A 22,885-nucleotide genomic window follows, 5' to 3' on the forward strand; every position below is an offset into this window, starting at 1 on the left:
GCATTTTTTTTCATAGACACTCTCTTTGTTCTTTTACAGTGAAAGCTGTTATAAAATCACCACAAGTGTCGTTTTTTGGCGCCGTAGTTGTCTGCTGCCGCTGCTGGTGTTTGTAACCTGTATCATTCAAAATAACAAAAAAAAAACATGAAACAAGATAAATATTCAGAACAGAATGGGGTTCGAGCTTGGGTCTTCTTTTCGGCAGCCCAGCGTCCTACCACAGAGTCGTGCCTATATGTGAAACTTTATTCGCAAAAAAACCTATACAGGCGTTATGCTGAGAAAGAACCGCGTAACGTGTAGTATAGCGTAGTGGAAGAGTAAAATAACAACCAGGTGTCACACAATTTGAATTCTGTTACCAGGCATCACACAATGCCAATTTTGTGACAAGTCGGTCGTTGAATGCTTGCAACCCTTACAAAGGACTCAGCCAAAACTCTCCACCATCATCAGCTACCACATCAGCAAAGTGCATATAATGTTTTTTCAGTGTGTAGCGGGTACCTTGCTTCTTCACAGAATCATTATAGGAGCACTGACATCAAAGTTACTCGTGTTAATAATTTTGTATCAACGAGTAGCTATCGGCCCCCTAGTAGCGATTCGCAACCTATAATGCAGCTGAGGGATGAATAACTATCACCTTTATTGATTTATATCACTGGTATCTAGCACGATTCAAAATGCCGTTTTTAGCACTAGTAGCTCTATCAGTGGTGCTACCTCGCGGTCACCTGCAGACCACGCCACATTTCGTCTGCTATACGCACACATTCAGTCGTGCCTTGTCACCTGCATTGCCATCGTCGGCGTACAAAATGTCGACTAGGATTGAATACGACGTCCGGAGCTTGGAATCGCGATGATTCGTGATGTTGCATAACATTTTTGCTTTGATTGACTTTTTGAAGAACAGCGATTCCAAAGTAGACGCCGTTCCAAGTAGCAATGAGGAGGTGCCCGAGGAAGCATGCTTCGGCCACATTTGCTCGTGCGTCTTAATTGGTTTTATAGGTGTGTGTGGTGTGCACAGCATTCACGTTTACGCAAAGGGGTCAATGAAATAACTGTATAGGAGAAGTGCACCAGTGGAGAAATAGGATATGTTGGCTGTTACGAGGTTGTTCTTTGTGCCTCCAGATGACCTGTCCGGCCTCCACCTATCCGGCCTCTCACGGTGGCGGCGGCGGCACTAACCCGGTATTACGCGGACGCAAAGAAGTCTACGGATGAAGTAAAATTCATTATTAGCGATACCTGCGTGTTACTTGTTAGTGATATCTGTCTATACGCTACTCCACTTCGATAGCTTGTGGTCGTGTTGGCGTGCAACATATGCGTAATGATAAGACACTCTCATTGCGATTTTTTTGCGCTTTGAACCACACGACTGCAACTCCCAACGGTTCCCCGATTCCCTGACTGACGAGCATGCGTTAAATCACACCCTTTTCTTTCGTCGATCTAGTACAGTAGACTCCTTTTAAACGAAACCTGAAGGGACCAGGAAAATGTTTTCTTTAAGAGGAGTTTTAATAATATTCAAGTACAAAACCAAACATATTATGGGAAGTTGTTCCATTTAAGCAGCAATTTCATTTAAAAGAGTTTCGTTTATTAGGAGTCAACTGTATTATGGGCGGTTTGCATCTTGGTAATCTCGCGAAATCGTTCAAAGCAGTGCGACGAAAATCAGACATGGCGAGTGAGTGCATTTGCAGGATAAGAACACTCGGATCTTAGACGTCATCGCTACTAGCACATCGTTACTCAGGATGGTGTGCATGGAGTACATCACACTGAACACGTAGCACTAGTGTCGATGTCACAGGGGCACTCCATTTTTAATTAAGCTCTCATACGCTTTTTGCCATCGAAATAAAATAACTTCCATGCGGCGGACGCGATTCAAATTCGTTCAAGAGGTCCTAAGCATACCAAGCAATCGTAGAGTACATCTCAATTTTGAAATTTCATGTGCTGCAATAATAATATTATAGTGGGTGCTTCCCATATTGACAAAAAAATTGTGATCTATGGCTTTGTGGGCGTCTTGCAAGCATACTTGCATTAGTAGCCCCAATAGTGTGTACAACAGTTTCTAGAAATGCCACCCTTCCAGCTTTCCCTGTTACTGTGCTACCTGGCATTTTATTTTTTAAATTTCAAAGTGACTTGCTCTGCACCAGAGAGTGAGAGTTAAGGCACCTTTCGTAGTGCAGTGCAGCAAGGCCAATCCTTTGCAATATTTAAAAGAAGGGGGGGGGGGGGGGGAGTCGTGTGTGTTATGTGAATAGAGTAATGATTTTTTCTTTGTTGCAAAGTATTTATAGTCAAATAATGCGAAGTTGAAAGAGGAATCTGCATTTTGGTATCGGTCTCGGCCAGAAAAGATTGGTTGGGAATGGGTCAACAAGCTTACTGCTAACCAGCCTACTGCTGAAGTCCTTGTAAGCTCCTAATATGTCAGTTAGTTTTCTTCCCCTTTGACTAGCTTCTACACTAGCTAAGGAGGGAAGGTGTTCTGAGGTTCAGAATGGTGCCCCTCGATGACTAGAGTGCTCGGGGGCAGCGCGAAGGAAGAACCGTAGTTCGGTGAAGAGGCGCTTTATTGCAGCCTCAGCCGTCTGCCCGAGTCCAAACTTGAACCTCCGCTTTCTATTTTACATTCAAACACCTTCTTTTCAACCCTCGGTTGAACAGAGGGTCTCCGCACAAGCCAATCACACGTTGGAGCTCGTATCATCACAACCAATCACAGAAACACTTTCATAACAGGCACTGCATTGGTAAAAAATGTGTTAACAAATACAACACATGAAGGAATAGGTTCTCCCCGTGTCACACTCAGTAGTGATCCAGCTGCGCCATTTGCGCCAATTTGCTACAATTATACCTTCCTGCGCCTTACTGCGCAAGTGTTGTTTTGTTTGCGCCAAATCATAGCAATGCAATGTAGACGGTTTCTAGACCGTCATAAACGCAAGCGTGCATAGGCCGCGTCGTCTGCTGTTATTATGGGATCGGTGCGGCATCTGGCGGCGAGCGCCAAAACTATAAGGGACGGATGGCGCGTATGTATTTAGCGCTAATGCGCGGGCACAAAAAAATATAGGAGGCTATGGCCAAATGCGCCAAATTGCACGAAAGAACCCGACTTTAGCGGATGTTCATTTTGCAGTTGGCAACAAGTGAATTTTTTTCTAGGTTGGCAACTGTTTACCATGTGCTTTGCAGCTTTGGTATTCGTCGGTGTCGTTCGGGTGTTTTCTGTAGGTTTTCGCGCTCATGCACAGCACGTCGTGTCGTTGCATGTGCGCCATGTGCTTGTGAACAACCAGTCAGCGAATGTTTGTCATCCCCCCGCTGTTGAAATGGACAAAAGTAAGTCGCTTTCTTTTTAAATTTTGTGGCATTTCTTAATAGCGCCCGTGAAATACTTTAGTGAATGCTTAGGCGATCGCGTAGCGCTGCTGGCATTTATTACCGGCCGCACTTTGCTATTGAATCAGTACAGAAGTTGCAACTTGCCTATAGTTCTTCCGATTTCTCGCTACTGATGGTTTTTGTGTTCGGAGTGTCCGAGCGCTGTACGTAGGCTTAGGAATGTGCGCCGTGCCTTGTTTCGTAGTGCGGAATATCCGCATTTGAAACGCGCAATCGCTCGTACGGCATGCAGCAGTTAAACCTCCTACATGCTACCGTTCGGAACATATAATAGTGCAAGAATAGCAGACTGGGCTTGTTGGTTTAACATATTTGCAGCTTAAGGCGCGAAAACGACACGGACGAAGAGAGACAGTACACACACACGGAGCGCCACTTCCAACAAAAAAAAAAAAAAAAAAAAGTGGCGCTCCGTGTGTGTGTACTGTCTCTCTTCGTCCGTGTCGTTTTCGCGCCTTAAGCTGCTAATATAATAGTGCGAAACGAACGAGCGAGTGACGCGGAATACACAAAGAATTTCTGCAGGCGGGTCGCTTTTGTTGACGTTAGCAGATCGCTAGATGGGCCGTATGTGCTGCCGGCGCGTCACGGATCGGGCGCCCCACCGTGCGAGCTGCTTGTAGAATAGTCGGAAAAGAGTGATTGAGCGTCGACCATGTCAACACAAGCAAGTCAATAAGCACCGTAATGTTACCGCATTAGCGGCCGCCGATCGTTGGGAATCCGCTATTCGTGACGTGCCGTTCCCAATCAGCTTTTTTAAATATTTAATTTAAGGAAAACATTGCTGTCGATTTCTGCTCTGGTCATCGCGCGCCGCGCCGGAAGGAAGCAAACCTCCAACATACATTAGCGCCTTATGCCGCCTTGCCAGCTGGGGCAATGCGTTTGTCTGCGGCCGTCAGACCCACGCGTCATCCGCATGGCAACTTCCTGTAAGTTGGTCGCGAGTTTTAGGTGTGAATGGTCGACAGACAACTGGCATCCCGATTCGCGCCATTTGTCGAGGCTGTACCCAAAATGCTTGCGCAAATATTTGGTGTTGGCGCCTTAGAGTTGGTATTTAGATCTTCCAATGAAGTAAGGTTGGCATTATGTTACGGGCTACCCTAAAAATAAATCTAGTAGTTACGTGCTCTTTTTACTAGCGTGCCTTTGTCGTTGAAGCTGGGCAAACTTTATTAGCTGAAGGCAACTCCGCTTTGAGCCAAACCCTCTCACAACTGGAAGAACTAAGCAAGAAGGTGAGCAAGAGGACGTAAATGCTGCAACATGCACATCTTTCTTCTGTAAATAAATGAAAGTTCAAAACTCTCCTTACAGTTCGGTTTCTGGGAATTTTCGTCGTAGCTTTTAGTGTACTTTAATAAACTAATGCTACACCTGCACTACCTTCATTTTCAGTAGTGCATTAAATCTGATGGACTGGTCCATTTCTTGGTGGCTTTTAAAATCGGCATGCACGTGACACTCTAATTAATAATTGAGAATTGAGACAAATACGGTTTTATAGAACTGTGGTTGCTATCACAGCTTTAGTTTCAGCAATAATGAGAGATGTATTTTTGTAAAATAAGTTGCTGCTACAATTGCTGCTCCAAAATCGAGTGCCGATACAAAGGTGCTCCAAAAGAGCATTTTCTCTGCTCCAAAAATTGCTCCAAAAGTTGAAGTGGCTGGATCACCACTGCACACTCTCTCCCATGCCCGGCTGTGTATCGGCCGACCTCTGTTGGTAGCCGTTCTCACGCTCGAGCTCCATCAGCTTTCTCATTACACGTCACTTTGTAGAAGCCTCTTTAAGCGCGGAGATTACACCGTCAGGCCCTGTGCATTGACCAGGTGTGCACGCGACGGGGAGGATAAACTCGTCTCCGTGTTGCAACCATGTCTCGGTCAGCCCAGTGGTCACGTTCCTGCGGCATTCTCAATGGCACATGTGCATGCCATCAATGACGACCGTGCTTGACGTGTGATTCTTGCAAGACGCGCGTCCGAGTAAGCTTTCCTCTTCTAGTTCCAAACGGAGCGATCTTGACGGCTCCGCTCGTGAACCGTGTGAACAAAGGAGTCTGGTTTTTTTCCTGTGCCCGGGTTTTCCGCGTTGATCTCGCGGAACCGATCGGCGTCGTTGGTTGACGGGTCTGAAACTCCGCGCTCTGCAGCAGCCGCATTAGCTGCACTACACACAACACGCCGCTAATGGTTGCCTCAATCTAACTATGTCCTTTGTTCATTGCACAAAATGTAAGCTGTGAGTGACAAAGAGAACAGCCTAGACAATTTAGAGGGCTATCAGCATAAGTCGTTTCACAAAAGTTTTGTTTTGTTCATGTTGAGCAGACTTAATTGACCAGAATTTTTTTTTTTTTTTTTGAGGTTTACCTCTTGCTGGTAATATTGAAATGATGGCCTTACAATTTTGATTTTTCAGGTGGAATGTGATTAGGGGTGTGGCCGGTCCAGAAAAGCGCATAGGTGTAGCACTTAGGCTGACTGCTGACATGCCATCTGAAGAGACGCTGCGTCGCTGGTTGGGAGAACCTGTGAGATGTCTAGTGATGAGCACCTCAGTCTTCCTGACAAACAAGAGGGGCTTTCCTGTTTTACCCAGAACTCACCAAGTAGTTCTTCATCGGTTTTTCAAGGTTAGTGAAGCATTTTAGATTGTGTTGAGTGAAAGCCATAATTGAAATTTTGTATGCTATGAATAGTACTTAAAGCGATATCTTGAAGGGCCAGTAAGCAACCATGACTTAAAAAAAAATTATGAAAAGAAATATGCACAGTTTTTCTATGCAAGCATTCTGCTGCAAGAATTTTGCAAATACGGGGTATAATGAGAAAGTTACAAGGGTTGGAACACCCGCTTCAGCTGGTGTCGAATTTTCGCACGGATGCGCCACTCTTCTTTGCCATAGAGAGGGAAAAGCACAGCCCGTGATCGTGGCTCTGCTCACTTTGGCAATGTGACACGACGTCAGGGATTTGTCATCGGTACGCAGCCGACGACCAAGCAGGGCTTCCCCCACATAAGCTTGTGTCATAGCGGCGCAGGGAGGTGCGGTTCAAGGAGCACCCTTCCCCTAGCGGCAAAGTGGAGAGGTGCCTGTTTCTCTTGGAGGCTTTCGTTCTGGCAATACTGCTTCTACCGGTAATGTCGTGTTTTACAAAATGGCAGAGGGCAGCACAAGATAGTGAAAATGCGGACTGCACTGCCAGAACTGCATCACCGCAGGACCAAGGCACCTTTTCACAGGGCAAGAAGACCAATCCACGGGCTGAGTGGCATGTCAAGTTGCCCATGGGCAAGTTTGCGTCACTTCCCGTGCGAGGGGCATTGGTCAGTCAAAGGAAAGAGGCTTGGCAATGTAGGTTTTTCAAAATGGACGGTCTGTGCGGCACACAGCTTTGTAATATTCAGAAAATGTGATCGCCACAGTCTATTGTACAAATTCGCGAGCTTGTTTAGGGAGTGCAAAAAAAAAAAAAAAAAGTTGGAGCCTGTTTATTAATCCTTTAACAAGTTATTTCCCGGGCTTCGCCAATTGTGGCATCGTACTTTTATTAGGCAGTGGACTCTGAGATTGCTTGTGGAGACCAGGTTACTTTTTTGATAACTCACTCATGGTGCACCTACTGTGAATGGTGCCATTGTGCAAAAAAAAAGTTCAAGCGGGAAGTGTGATGAGCAGTATTTCACTGTCAATGTGGAGTGTGTTGATACCAATACCCCAGGGCAAAAGCACTGCAGGACTGCAAAGTTTTTTTGACAATTTAAAAGTTTCAAATTCTCACGGCAGCTTTGTAACTTCTGTCTATTGTCTATTAAAATGGTGGTCCCCTTGTTTCTCTTGGCTTGGCTGCTTTGCATTGTTTAGTGCATCATCGTTTTGTCATGTTCTACCATCATTGTCTAAAGTGAAGTGAATGTTCTCGTTTGGCATTCAGTGTACCTGCCAGAAAGTGTGTGTTTGGTGTCTGGCGCGTGTGTCAATGTGCCCCATTAGAGGTGTGTGGCATTACTATAGTGACCTACTACAGCATTGTACACCTATGGACATGTACTAAAGATCCTATGTTGGTATGTGCCTCTGTGTAGTGTGCAATAAGCTGAAACATACTTCAAATCCATGGAATTGGTGATGTATTTTTGCTTATTATTATAATATTACACCTTTAAATTTCATAAATTACTTACTATATCCTCGTGTAGTTGTGGTCATGCAGTCATATTTAAGGGTTAAAATCTTTTTTTATGAAGTGGAGAAAGGATGCTGCATTGGACACTAATACCTTCTGTTAAACTCACTTGTGTGAGGCTCTTTCAAAGGTGATGCTCCTTCAGTGAAAGATGTTTCATTATGGTGTTATGGATTAACACTACAGTTTGTTTGTGCTGTTATGCAGAATAGAAAAAAAAACACAGTAATGCCAGAAGCGCCTTAGATAGGGTTCTTACATTTGCATATGACAATGTCAGAAAACTTGCAACAGTAGTTAAAAAACCCTATCATTTTCAGTGTGCACATGTGTCTGCATGAATGTGCCAGGTTGAGAAGTTGATGGATGCAGTTAGTGAAAATTTCCTATCGTTTGTCAAGCTGTTAGCTTACAAATCTGAGATTGCCTCAGATTTGAGCTGTCAGCGACGATGATAGGGTTCTTTACCCAGTAGCGAATCCAGGGGGAGGGTAATTTAATGCTGTGTCCCCCTCCCCTTTCCTTAGTGCTTTTGTCGTCCGCCACCTATCACCAATTAGAATAACTGAGTGGGACCACTGTGAGCACGTGCTAACAGTATTTATGCTGAGATTTTCGTGCTACTAAAAAAAAAAAAAAATCACGACCTCACTCTCCCCCCCCCGCCCCCTTCGGTGTTAGTAATACTTCAAGCGACCCCACCCCCTCTAAAATGAGTCGCTGGATCTGCCCCAGCTTGGCCGAGCGGCTTTTATAAGCCGCTCCCCACGTTGAAGCGTGTCCTTCTATCACACTAGTTTTGCTTTTTTCTTTCTCCCCCTTGACTTCACCCCCGACCCCCTTTATTTTTAGCCTACTTTCTTTTCTTCACTCTAACTGTCCTTTCATTCCTCGTTCTCCCGTGAGTGTATCGGTTGATGTTTCCTCACATGAGAGACAGTTATCGTGCACTTCACACACCCCTTTTTCTTACCTTTTTCTAAAGAATCACCCCCCCCCCCTTCACTTATCAGTCAACAACATCGCTATGGGGCATTGCTTTGTGACTACATAGTATTGTCGTATTGCTGGGTTTGTGGTGAAATCAGGATCGACAATTGCCACATATAGTGCCCTAAATCTTCAGGTTAACTAGACTGGTAGTAGCCACGTTTCAAATTACACTCAAACCTCGTTATAACAAAGTTGCATCTTGCACGAAAATAAGTTCGTTACATCCAAAAATTTGTTATTATGGTATATTCCTAACACTGTATCTAATGAAAGAATATTTTTTATTTACTTCATTATGACTAATATTTTCTTATATCCGGGTTTACTATAGTGAAGTTTGAGTGTACAGTAGTGTCTTAGCAACTGGAAATTTTTTAGGCGCAATTGCTACTTAAATGAAACAATTGCCTTAGATGTAGTTCTGGTTCATTTCTTACTTGAATTTCGCACCCCATTTTCATCACTCAGTAAATGAAACACTTAAAGGAGCACTGACACAAAAATTTTGCACTTTTTTTTTCGTTGCAATGGGTAGCTTATGACCAACTTATCATGGCTGGAGACCTCTTTTACACGAGTGTGCAACGGTTATTTATTCAGAGACATTTTTAGAGCGCCCAGTTCATGTTTAGAGTTCAAAGAGCGTCAAGCAAAGCAGGAGCAATTGTGGGGGCAAGGTAAGCATGTCACAGCACAATCAGCACATGTAAAGTCGCAGTGATGGAGGAGGAAATCAAAGGTAGCCAGAGTGCGAAGCCCGTGCCAGCAACCAGCCAACACAAACGTGTTATGTAGGTTCGTTTACATTGCCCCTGCGTTGATGCCGGTATTGCGAGGGGTTCTGCATCTCGCTCAGTCACGCGCTGTGCACTTTAAAATTGATTTTAAATATGTTCTAGGCTATGTTGGCCCTTGATATTTTGTAGGTGTTGTGTATGCCTCCACATAAATCTATCACACTCATTATCTCACCTTCAAACCTCTGTCAGTGCTTCCTTAAATCAATGAACTTCAAGAGATGCAGAGTTGCTGATGAATGTTACACGTGCCCCTCTTTTTGTCTTATTTGGCTAAACAGCTTGGATGCCAGCTCTTGGTTGACGGGAGTTGTCGTCACGAGCACATGAGTCTGTACTACCAGTACGTCGACCACCTTTACAAAGTAAGTAACAGTAAAATGTATATTGGCATTGAGCAAAGACTTCTATTGCTTCCATTGTGGGCTGTAAGTGCAGCAGATTTTCATCGACATTATCTAGTGAATGCTCAGGCCAGTTTGCAGGCGTATATGCATCCATGGAGTCCGCCATGAGTTGCGAGAGAGCTTGGGCGTAGTTAGAAATATATTTCTGTGGTGAAAGTCTAATCTCATTACATATATGTGTATAGCATGCGCATGCATATTGCATGCACCATGTGTTTGTGTGTATACACACACAAGATATGAACATTTCAAGGAGGAGCGAGAATTTTAGTGCTGGCTGTGTTTGGGGTCACCGTTCACCTGCTTGTTTTTTTTAATGTGATAGATGCTTTAAAACAGAATAACTAGCTGTTCTTCTTAAAGCTGCCTATAATCTATAAAGTCTAACGTGTCACTGCCGTGTAGAGCACTCCCAGGAAGTACACTCAGTATGATATTGAAGAAATGCCAACATTAAAGGCCTAGGCAGACTTGACGCTTCTGGCGCCCGATAAGTACGCTCAGCTGTGTATGAAGACTTCAAGGCACTATTATGATCGATATAGCATTTTCTTGCATATAACCCGCCTTTTATGTATCCTCGCATCCCCAACTAAAAACCTTGAAAAAATACAAAATTAAAAAGAAAGCCTGCAAACTGCCATGAAGGCATCTTCCTCACATTATCGAGAGCATTGTTGTGAGGTCAACTCTCGCACCGGAATTCACAATAACAGTCATTCACTTTCACGGAAATATTGTTTGAAAGGCTTACATTGGGAGCAAATTCCAATCACTGCGGCCTCATTTTCGATAAAAGCTATAATGCTTGGGGGCCTTAGGTTTGGGTGCTCGTTAAAGAAACTTAGGTGGTCGAAATTCCCGAAGTCCTTCACTATGGCATCTCTCATAAGCTTATCATCATTTTGTGATGTTAAACCCTAACAATTACTGGAGTTTTGTATCGGATTATCTGATATATCGAATCATGTGTTATTTTTTCTTGAGTTCGATGTATGTGGGTTTGACTTATATAAATTAATTTTTGGTAGGTTGAGACTTGCTTTGGCAAAGAAATTCAATTTTTGGATTTTACAATCACCCAATAGAGAACTTCCTTATCTTTTTGTAAATATATGACACGTGGGCACTCGTGGTTTAAAAAATATTTTTTTATATTTTGACTCGCTGACAGGAAATGCATGTGTAACTTTATGTAACTAAGCACTTTTCTCAAAACAACTTTTTTGGCGTTCGTGTACATTTACTATTGGGCACAACTTCTCATATTGGTAAAGCAGTGGCATTTACATAACTGGAGCTAGAATGAGTAGCCTAGGTGCATCAGTTTTTTTTTATGAGAGAAAGCATTCATAATTGCCAATTTGAATACATTAACGAATATAAACATAACAAATCATGTTTTTGTTCTATGCTCACATTTTTGGTTCCAATTCTGTAAAGCACCAAACTTCCTTTGTGGTGAATTACAATGCTCTGCAGATAGTAGATCCTTATGAAAAAGTACATTTGTTGAAAAATTGAAAATAAAAGAATTAAGAGCACTAAGCACAATTTGAAACTAATTTTGAGCTCTAATGCAGGCTGCTCGAGACTTTAAAATGCTACCTTAAAAATTCTATACCCGTATGCCCACACCTTTCATTACCACTGTTGTATAGCCAAATTTTGAAACTCACTTGCAATGTCTCACCCCGTCTTTAGCAATATCCCCTATATCAGGCCCATCATAGTCACAGCTTCATTAGCTACCATTTTCACTGTAGAGAAAGTGCTCTGAATTTTTTGTACGCTTTACCTCAACTATCCAAACTTCTCATTACAGTTGAACCCCTGTATAAGAGCCATGCACCAGAAAGCAATTCTTGCCTTCTATATGAAGCGTCTTTTAGAAGCGGGGTACCATGTATGCATTTCCTTATCAATCCCTGTTTCAATGTAGGCACACTGGTGGCTCCTAGGCACACTGGTGGCTTTTATATCCAGTTGTCGCTGTCTCTTATAAAGGGGCTTGATTGTACATGCGCATTGCTAGTTTTTCATCCTAGTGCTTGATCAACGGCTCCTTTATTTCATTCAATGCCAGTGCAAACGCGTGCTCTTCAACGGGAACCGCCGGTCTGCCTTAGTTCAGAGAGTGGTCGTGACACGACGCCAGAGGAGGGGTAGGGCTGCTTGCGTTACCTGTGCTTCCGAGCGCTTTCCCTCGGAAACGTAATAGACGTGTGTCCCTCTCCAATATCATACGTCTCTCAGATTTGTTATTTCGTGCTCCTTCTTTTTGGCTCGAAGCATTGCCATCGCCACCTCACAGCACTACTTAGGCAGCAGTGTCCTTGACGCATTTCCACTTGGTGCCTGCATAGCGCCACGAACGGCGACATGCTATCTCAAAACACCGCATCACTTACAGAGCCAGTGTGACCGCCAATTTTGTGATAACGAGAAATGAGAGACGCCGTCACACGGATCTGTACACTACTGAACCAAAAAACTTCATATTACATATTCCCGTCATGAGGCACTGCATGAAGGGCTCTCTTCCCCATGACCGCAAAGCACAGGCGAAGGCTGGGTTATGGGCGAGAGCAAAAAAGAGCTAGAGGAGAGGGTGGGGAATAGCTGGATTGGGCACACGTGGCTGGCATTGATAAAATAGACGAGACGCTGGCTTGATTGTGCTCTTCATATTTGATAGCACTGCAGTCTATCATGTGTTTTAACTTGGTTTCTACTTTCTTTCCAGACACAGCCTCCAGATGACCCTTTGAGTGAATTTTCCAAAGGGTTTGAAGACTATCTGCAAATACCACTTCAGGTGTGATAGTATTTCTTTACTTTTGCTCTTTTGATATGAGAAAGTAACAATTTTAATTACCTTGGGTCAGAATAAATATTGGCTGTGCAGCTTCGATTAAATAAACACTGGTTGATGCTGGTACAGTAGATGATATAATCATGACAATATTTTGCTGGGTCCAGGTAATTGCAGTTATATGTTAGTCTGACCCTTCTGTCTGATAGCAGAATTTCACTTCAAAAAAAGATACATACAGTTGAACCCCTTTTATTAGAGGCATGCTCTGGGCAGCATTTCTTGTCTTTTCTATGAGATGTCACTATAAGCAGGGTACCACATATGCATTTTCTTATTAACCTGTATTTTACTGTAGGCAGACTGGTATCTCTTATAACAATGTCTATTATAAAGGGGTTCGACTGTACCATATTTGCATGAATGTAAGTTTACCTGAGTACAGGTTGAGCACCCCAAACTTGTGCTTGCCCATTTTGTAATGGAAACTTATTTTAATTTAAGCTGTTGTTAAACTCATCGTCAAGCCAGGCCTTTTCATGTCCTTAAATTTGCACGCCCTGCTGGCCCTAAAGTGTGTCCTTGGCATTCCCATTTCTGAAGTGAAGACATGGAGTTTTTGCGTGACACTTCCAAGTATCACCAGCAGAAACTGATCACGTAATACAATTTCTTGTGTGCCATAAGCTCCCGACACTAGCGAAAGAAAGCTCAAACACAGCATTGGTCCGCGCTGCTAGTCTAAAAAGATGGTGTTCATGCTTACTGATGTTTTACAGGCACGTTTGGTTCTGCATAAACATGAAAACTTGATAGGAATTCATGCCTTACGCCTTGACGCCCTTCTTGAGAATAATAGTGCTGAATTCATTGAAATCCTGAAAGGAGTTACGGCTAATTACCGAGACTTTCTTTGTAGAAAAATTGTTATCTACTTGGACTTATATTACTAAACTTTAGTTATATGGTGTATGCCATGGTTTGAAAAAAAAAACAAAAAAACTTGAACTTGTCTTGATGTTTAAATGTCTTTAATGTCTAAATTCTAGCCCCTGATGGACAACCTGGAGTCAGTTACGTACGAAATTTTCGAAAAGGATCCAGTGAAGTACACAGAGTATCAGAGGGTGAGAACACATACTACTTTATGTAGTATTTGAGAGCATTTTATACACCTTCTATATGCTTGTTTAGCCCATTCAGGCTTGAATTTTGAGTGCATTTCTGGAAATCTTGAGTTTTTTTGGTCTGCAATAATACTGGGTCAAAAACATGAAAAACACCGACCAGACTACACGCTTTATGGTGGCACTCTTTCTGCTCGATTCCAATTTAAATAACCGAGGCGTCTGTACCAAAATGAGCACATTGCATCTAAATGGCTGATAAAAAACCACAAGGCCTGCACGTAGTGCCCAGCACTGTCGCAGCAGAAGCTGGAAGAGCAGTTTTTCAGATACTTTTTAAACACTATTTGAGTAACTGCTGCTAGCACACTCGCAGGGTACCCACTATGCCAGAAATCATCATTTTTATGCAGGCATTTTTTAAATAAAGTTTTTTCATTCCATTCATTCACTATGCCATCCTTCGTCATTCTTTGGTGAAGCGCGATACCTGCTACTCACTTGCAAGGAATTTTGTGCAATTTTCGATGGTGTGGCCGAGGACGATGAAGAATTTTGTTTAGCCCAAATGTTTTGGGTTGTACCGTTCAACGACACACTCGTTGCGCTATTCCCATTGTGTGATGCCTCGCTGTTCCTTTGCTGTTCTAAATGCGTTATTACACACATTGATGCGATTTCTTTCCAGACATGAAGTTTACCTAAGGTCAGTTTGGCATGGAGTTCCAAGCACCGCGTAGCTCAATGGTAGAATACTGGGCTGGCATGCAGGGACCGAAGTTCAAATTTCATTGTGTCCTTAGTTTTTTAAATTATATTTTTTTCTCACTTTGCGTGATAGTGGTTACGAATGCCGGCAGCGGCGGTGAACACGCAGGGTGCACGCGCCCCAAGTTTTGATTTCATAACAGCTTTCACTGTAAAAGGGTCATTGCTTAAAACAGTGCCATGCAATAATTGTAACATCACTGTTAGCCACAACTAGCCATTACAGCTGGGCAGAACAAAATGGACTACCTTGCATACTTTGCTCAGAATCGTACAGCACTGTATATTTGGGTAAATTACTTATCAGTATTCCTTATAATAATCTAGTTTTGATCATTTTGAGCTTGTGTACTTCAAGTCATTTCTAGCTTAGGCATTTACAGTCTGTTGTCTGTTTGTAGTGATGCTATAGGCTTTTCTTTCTATAGGCTTCCCTGGGCCTTCTATAGGCTTTCCCTGGGCCTTTTGTGAAACACACCTTCCACAGTAGTCTAGAGTGATTTTTTTTTTTTTTTTGCACAGCCGAAATTGAGAAAAACTTGTTCTTGAAAAACTTGTTCCTGGCCTAGTTGCTGAGCTATTGAATGCGTAGCTGCGCTAATGAAACATGCATACCAAGATGAGGAGGACACCATGGGCAGCACATGGTGTCGTGCTCAACATTTTTTACATGTGTAGTGTCTTGTGGTTGAGCTCAATTCGGTGTGCGACGTGACCACCCTTACAGCACATGCACGCCTCTCCCCTCTCTCTCCTCTCCTAAGCTCCTCCTATCTCTCGCCCTGCCTTGTAACGCTGACTCAGGCAGCATGTGCTAGCTCCCCCTCCTTCTCTTGGCATCCCTCCCTGTGCACTCCTCCCCCTCTCTCGCCTTGCAACGCCGACGCAGGCAGCGTCTGCTAGCAAGCTTCTTGATTGAAAAATAACTTAAGCAACGTTACTTGTTGGGCGAGTTAGAACAAGTCAATTGTAACGTAGTGCAGCGCGAAAAACGGACAACAAATGAGCGAGAGAACGAGAACTCAGTGCATTCTTCTAACTAAAGTTTATTACATTGGGACGCACGTATGTGTACACAGGCAAAGCAAAAAAATATAAAAAACAGGAAGAAAAAATTGAAAGGTGGAATGTAAAAAAGTGCCGATAAATCACTTACGAGTACTAACACCGCCCCCCTTTCCATGACTCGCCAAAAACAAAAGCTCTTTGTGAGAAATGTGCAAGTCAACAGCACTGCCAGTTAAGCGGTAGCGCACGCTGCTTCACATCTACACATGGTTCGCTTCAACAAAAGGTGACGTAGTTCTTTGTATGTATATTTCATTAGTGGCAAACAGGCATTCAGAGTTTAAGCTTGGGTGTTTAGTTCCATCTTAGGCAGCTGCATTTCCATGGGGACAAAATGCAAAAGCGCCCCTAGTGTGTCCTTAGCTTTAGGTGCAGGTTAAGGAAGTCCCAGATGTTTAAAATTTTACCGTAGTCTCTCACTATAACATGCCACATAATCGTATTGTGGTTCTGGAACTGAAATTTCTGAATTTAGTAAATCATACACCAGTTTGTTATCGCTAAAACTGCATCTTCTTTGTTCTTTCTTCTTCTTATATAATTGGAATCTGGCAATCAGTGAAAGCTATAATAGGACATTCTGGTGTGCTAGTTAGTTCACACTTTAACTGTGGTTGAAAACTGCACAGAAACGAGGACAGGCAGAATGAATAAGCAAGATATGCTCGTGGTGTCTTGCTCACTCTTTCCTCTTGTCCTCATTTTTTTTTGCTCAGTTTGAACAAGAGTTCTTCGATCATACCAGTTATGAAACTGCCTTTAACAACCCAGACTTGCCCATGGGCAATTTCGCAAAGACCTGCATATGGTCGTGCCATCAGCGGGCAGTGATCCAATACACTAGATTGCTATAAACTTTTCACAAGCTGCTCAATGCTGCACGTAGTCCTGGCTCCGTAAGAGTCTATTAATTTATTTTTTAGTCAACAGATGAGACAACAATCTTCAGATTGCCGCAATGTCGGCCAGTGGCGATTTCGGATCTTGATACATAAGGCCTACAGAGAGTTTCACAACTCATGTGATTAAAGAACACTCGGGTTTTCACCTCAAGTCAAGGTGGAAGCTACATGGGTAGTAACTAACCTTTGTGATGTGGCAGTTCATTGTTCGTAGCAGTCATTATCTTTGTGTTTGTGCAAATTAATTGAACTGGCTGGCATTGTCTTACAGGCAATCCACCTTGCTCTCATGGACAAAGGTGCTGAAGCTGGCAAGGACAAAGAAATGTGAGTGGCTGAAAATTGAATATTAGTTATCCTGCTGTGTCAGGTGTCCCAATTGACATTGATCCTTTTTATTGTTTCACATCTGCTTTTGTGTTACTCATTTGCAAATCTCGATTCACCATGACTTACCAGATGTGATCACCTGCAGTTGGGCAAGCTGTATCCTGTCTTTTTTAAAGGTGATCAGCCGGTGGCTCATTGCACCCTGTGTGTTGCACTCTCATTGCAAAATTTGATTTGAAATCGCACGCAGCACAGCTGTTGCTTCACTCACTGTATCGGCCATGTTTCCTTAGGAAATGAGCTGCTAGCGTCACGTAATATAACATTCTAATTTGTTGCCATCGCATTCATTGCTTCACACTTGTAGTGAAACTGTTTTTTTTTCTTTTTGCGCTATGGGGTGATTTCATGTAAGATCAAACCAAGGAGGTTATACTATACTAAAGCATCTGGAGTGGCAGATGTGCTCCTTGGTAAATGCCAATGCGCTGCCATATTTCTCAGAGTAGAAAACTAATGGGCGTATTGCGTCCATGGCTTTTGCATTGTTTTTGCACCAGTGATGTTGCGTGTGATGCCTCTAGTTGAACAAGACGGTTCTGAACACGCCCGTGATCACTATTCGAGACGACGTTGGGCTCTTGCGTAGCTTTTGGCTGCGTGAGTCGTCTGTAGCGAACACCGGACATAATTTTGTATGTGTAGGTATAGGCGGGCTTTGCTCGCTCGCTTTTCCTCGAATGTGTTTGCGACTACGAATGCATTCGCGTGTACAAAGATTTCATTTTTGCGTCTGGATGCCATAGAGACACTTTGAATCATTTGTGTACGTGTCAGGATTCCAAGGACATCGTGTTACGCAGCACATGAGAGCGTACTCTGAGGCGAGAAAATGAAGCGCCAAATAAGAATGACGACCCATTTTCAGTAAATAACAAGACAAAGTAAATAACGAGACGTGCAGCTTCGTAACATCGCTACCATGTTTGCACCGTCTCTGGTGTACCTACAAAAGCCAGTAACTGAGTGCATTTCGTACAAGTGAGCGCTTCATAGAGCTTAAAGATAGTAAATATAGCACCAACTGTGCATTTCTGGGATTTTAAGCTTCTTGTATCTGCATGAGCACTACAGTCCAAATGCCAAAATTTCTGGTGTTGCATTATGCCTCTTTATTTAGTTGAATAAGAAACAACCGCCTCTGAAAAGTCGGGAAAAGAAAAAAAAAAACATTTTCACTTGAAGCGTTTGTCATTGATGAAACTGCCGACACCCCCCCCCCCCCCAAAAAAAAACAAAACAAAAAAACTTTACCCTCGAAGGAGTGGCACAGTCACAAAGTGAATGCAGGCGTGTATACAGGCACAAGAGGTTCAACAGATGAAAAAGAAGGTCAATACATTTTAGTGCACAAACGGGGTCTTTTAAAACGTATTGAGGCTTCTCGGGATTTCATTGACCAGGTAATGGAGCTGAACATGTTATCGGATGAAGGATTGGAAGTTTTTCAAGCATCATTTTCTCCGGATATCCAGGAGATTCCAAGAAAGTTCTAATCCCTCCAGAATAATAAAAAGAGTTCGCACAGACACTGCACTATTATTCGCCAAGGGCTTATGATTGTGTGTGAACGAAACTTTATTTTCGCTGCATAGCTTCACACCAAGGGCGTAGTCAAAACTTTTTTCCGGGTGGGGTTGGCGGGCACCTCCATTATTTCATGGAGGGCACTTCCTTAACATGTTCATTTTTCGCTCTGCATACCATAGTGAAAAAAAATTTCTAGGGAGGGGCACAAGCCCGGTGTGCTACCCCGTGACTACCCGCCTGTCTCACACGGTACTTCTGCCATCAGGCAACTGTATAAACATATAATGCGAATTGATATCCCCGACTACCATTTTTCAACACGCTTAAAACTGTAATTGTTAAACAAGAAAAATGAAAGAAAATGCGTATTAAAGTCACTCCCACAGTTCCTTGCCTCCTAAGAATAATAAACGTGCTTTAGTAGCTATAACGAAACACACAGCCGCAATCACACCGAGCATTACGGCGGTACAAAGAAGTAACCACCTGCTTGCCCTGACCAATATGGCCGTTGCGGCTTCACTTTCATAGATGGGCTGGTATGCAGGGCCGTCATTGCAAACATTTTTTAGTATAACCTCCTTGATCGAACAAAGTATGACCGGTTGACCTCCTAAATTTTTTTTTTCCAAATTTTCTATCGTGATGCCTGATGAGTGGAAAGAAGAATTCTGCAATCGGAAATACCGGAAAAATTATTTTCTAAGCAGCGGAAATCAATAATGATGGAAGAGGTGGAGTGCCGCACTTACCTGCTCTGCTATTTTTTTCTGACTTGGGGACGAGTTACACAAAATAGAGTGAAGCTGCGTAGCTCAAATTTCTTTAGCTGGCTATATGAACGCATGCTTTCACTTGTGTTCAGTTATTTTTAGTGTATCTGCGTGCTGTACGTATATTTATCTTATATTAAAGTCGACCCAAGAAACGGTTTTTTCCCTACTTTGCTGGTCATTCAGAAAAGGCATAGGGCAGAGTGACAACAAACCTGAATTACTTTCTCGGCATGGTTGTCTCAAACTGCCAATGCTTATAGTAATATCAGCTTTCAATAAAGAAATATGATAGGGCTGACTTCAAGAAAATAGCATAAAATAGAAAATTCTGTTGACGATTGAGAAATAGAAACCCATTTTTCATATTTCTTAAACTTTTCCTACTTATTGCACATGAGCTTTCAGAATCAATAAAAACAAATGGCATAATTTTGTTTCACTTGCAGCTACAGCCAAAAGCGGCACCTTTTTGTGACCTCTTCAGTGATTTTGTTTGTCTTAACTCCACTCACTTGATTTCGTTTATAATTTTTACAGTTTTCGGTTAACAGAGTTTAACTGTATAGACCGTTTTCACGAGAAGGATGAGTGTAGCTTTCAACTGATGCATTTTCGTGCCTCTCTCTACCCACTGATCGTTCGGTTCCCGCCACTGGTGTGTGGGAATTACCACGCTTTGCTTGCATGGTGCGTGAGAGGTGAATGTGTTCGTTTTTTTATGCGTTAATGCAGTTCTGCTGCCAAAAATCGAAATATGGGACGAGAACAGGTCAACAGGCTATCTCGTTGCTGTGTTTGGCTTCGACAACAACAATCGAAAGCACAAAAGGCTGGCAGCCGAGACATGCGAGGTGTACTTTCCTTCAAAATGACTTTCCTTGGGTCACAGGCCTTTTCCTCCGACAAATATTCCATTATATGTTGTGTCTGTCCTTGTGGCTGTTAATTCATGATACCAGTTTTTTATTCTGGTGGGTTGCTGGTGAATTCAATCTGTAGCAAAGAGAAGCGATGTCAAAGCTGATGGTTAATCCAGAAAATGTTTTGCCCCAAATTCTTCTGCTGTAGCTTCAACATCCCGAGTTGCTATGTAACAGCACATGAGTTACAATTCCTGTGGTTACCGAAATCTAAATGCATGCAATTTTAAGATTATTGAATGAGTATTTTCGAAATGGCATAGAAGAAAGGCCTGCCTGACATAAGTGTTCTTTGGCTCAGGAACGTGCCTTTAGGGTTGTTTCGGCAGCACCTCATTTCTCGACTTGTCAATTTTGCGACGATAACTAAAGCAGTCTTGTGACAACCATTCTTTTTTTTTTTTTGTCGTCGCGGCAGCCTCACTGTCGTTAAACAATCGACCTACAATCGTTGAAGCCAGGTCGGTACCTGCACACATGTGTTCGTCGTGATGCAAAAAGAAAGAAACGACACCTATGTTACCACAAATGGACTCGCATTCTCTGTATCGCCAGTGGCGGCTGCTCGCTCTGAAGTTTGACTTATGCCATGCTGTGTTTCCAGATGTTTACGACATTTATTTTTATTTTGTCTTTGTGTTACTTCTACTTGGAAGTCTAAGCTCATTCGTTGTCCATCCGTTTGTTATCCTGCACAACGATCAGACACAAGCTTTTGACTACGAGGACAACATGAATCAACACAGGCATTGGTGTTTGGGCTTCCTTCGTTCCATAAATTTTGTGTTGTGACGTTCTGAGTCGAACCAGATGATCTGCTAGCGATCGTAGGATTACATTAATTTGCACAGCAATCACGGCAAAGAAACCCGAGAGTCATTTTCAAGACTAATGCGCTCAATTAAAGTGCAGCATGACAATGCGATGCGTATTTGCTCGTCTCCATTAATGTTTCACCAATTACTTCGAGAGTTGTCCGAAAATTTAACGCGACTGCATATTCCCAGAACACCACAGGGGCTGCTATGACAAAACATTTTAACCAATTACCCATTTACATGTGCTGCTTAAGAAATGCATTGAAATTTTACTCGCCTCCTGTCTGTCGTTGGCACCACTGCGGTAACATCTCGTGTGTATCCGCTGCTTTTTGTTTCAGTCGTTTCGAAGCTGACAGCTTAGCGATTACTTACTTGCGCCTTACTCGCGAAGTGTTGCGGTGTTTTGGCCGTGTACCACGAAGAACAGCAGTACTCTGTGTAATGAGTGCACATGCTGCGCTGCATGCACTGTCGCAAATCCCCACACACCGACATGGCGGCGAAACATCGCACACTCTAGACGGCGCTGCGGCGGAAAAAATGGCGGCCTCCTTGTGAAATCCGTCTGTATAGGATGCTGTAATGTAATAGTGAAATGGCAATTTTTAGCAACCTTGTTTTATTAAGGCTCAACTTATGCTAATGTAAACAATGCTTTTGATTTTTTGATGCTGCTTACAGTATCCTCATGGTTGTGGGTGCTGGAAGAGGTCCTCTTGTCAGAGCTGCACTGCACGCTGCTGAGTCAGCTGAACAAAAGGTTCGCATCTATGCGATTGAAAAGAACCCCAACGCGGTGCAGACGTGAGTGTCATACCTCTTTTAATTCTTTTTTAGGAACTGATTATACAGTACATTCCTGTTACAATGAATATGCATATACCATGTTTTCAGATGTAACCGACCATTCTTCTCATTAGAGGGACCCTAAATTAAATCTCTAAACCAGTTCAAGCTGATTAGTTATTTTTTGAGAATTTTATAAATACTATGGCAGTTATAGATTTTGTATTCAAATAAAGAGCATAAGTACATGCTGCACTAAAGAACGGGAGCGTGCCAACACCCTAATACTAGTATGAAATTTCTGAGTACTCAAATGGAACTTCGCAGGTACATATTAAAGGGACACTAAAGTCAACTGTTAAGCCTACGTTGATTGTTGAAATGGCAGTCCAGAAAGCTCGTTGTGTTACTTTTGTTCCAAGGAAGCGCCTATTTTGAAATAAAATCTTGTTTTAGTGGTCCGCATCGGATTAGTGTACTTTAAATTACCCGCCACAAGGAGCGGACCGACTGGACCGACTCATGTCACTGTTGCCGTGCACAACGTTGCCCGGCTTTAATGCGCTAGTAGCAGCAGACCGAAAGCAGGGAGAGCCGCAGCAGCAACAATTGATCAGTTTCTCTCCATTGGCTCCGAGATTGCAGATGCTTTTGTTTCAACTATGCCCCGCTAGATGGCACCACCTGTCCAGTGTAACCACGCAAAAATTGAATTTTTGAACCACTAGTGCAATTCCCCATAGTAATGTCCGGCGGTTCTTTTTTTCATAAATGAAACAGAAACGAACAAGCAGCATTTTATTGCGTCTCTTGATGCACGGAAAAGTCTTTTTATTTAGTGCAGTTAGATGGATTACTAGTGATTAATTATAGGTGGTCCGTCTGTTGTCATCGGGATCATTTTGAAAATGTCCTACTGTAACGCTTGTGTTCTTGTGCATTTACCTTAATTTCTTGGTAAGTAGGGCACTGTTGTTGATAATATTGTCGTTTTAGGTGTTGTCATACATTGAGCTTGCACTCTGACGTAAATTGTTAGTATTTGACTTTTGTGTTCCTTCAAGGACATTAACTTGTGCACTTAACCACCATCATCGCCACATCTATACTCTATATCTGGCGACAACTT

The 22,885-nt window shown here is 42.9% G+C and overlaps 1 protein-coding gene across 4 annotated transcripts in view; it reads left to right on the forward strand.

The window, feature by feature from the left end:
• csul (protein arginine N-methyltransferase 5) overlaps positions 1–22,885 on the forward strand; it is an 81,242-nt gene that overhangs the window by 34,803 nt on the left and 23,554 nt on the right. For all 4 annotated transcript variants that reach the window (XM_037422533.2, XM_037422534.2, XM_075892291.1 and 1 more), the window contains 6 exons: positions 5,888–6,101; positions 9,728–9,811; positions 12,600–12,671; positions 13,718–13,795; positions 16,805–16,860; positions 21,652–21,774. In XM_037422533.2, coding sequence (XP_037278430.2) covers positions 5,888–6,101; positions 9,728–9,811; positions 12,600–12,671; positions 13,718–13,795; positions 16,805–16,860; positions 21,652–21,774 — 627 coding nt within the window. The remainder of the gene's footprint in view (positions 1–5,887; positions 6,102–9,727; positions 9,812–12,599; positions 12,672–13,717; positions 13,796–16,804; positions 16,861–21,651; positions 21,775–22,885) is intronic.

Source organism: Rhipicephalus microplus, chromosome 4, assembly GCF_043290135.1.
Source record: "Rhipicephalus microplus isolate Deutch F79 chromosome 4, USDA_Rmic, whole genome shotgun sequence".
NCBI lineage: Eukaryota > Metazoa > Arthropoda > Arachnida > Ixodida > Ixodidae > Rhipicephalus > Rhipicephalus microplus.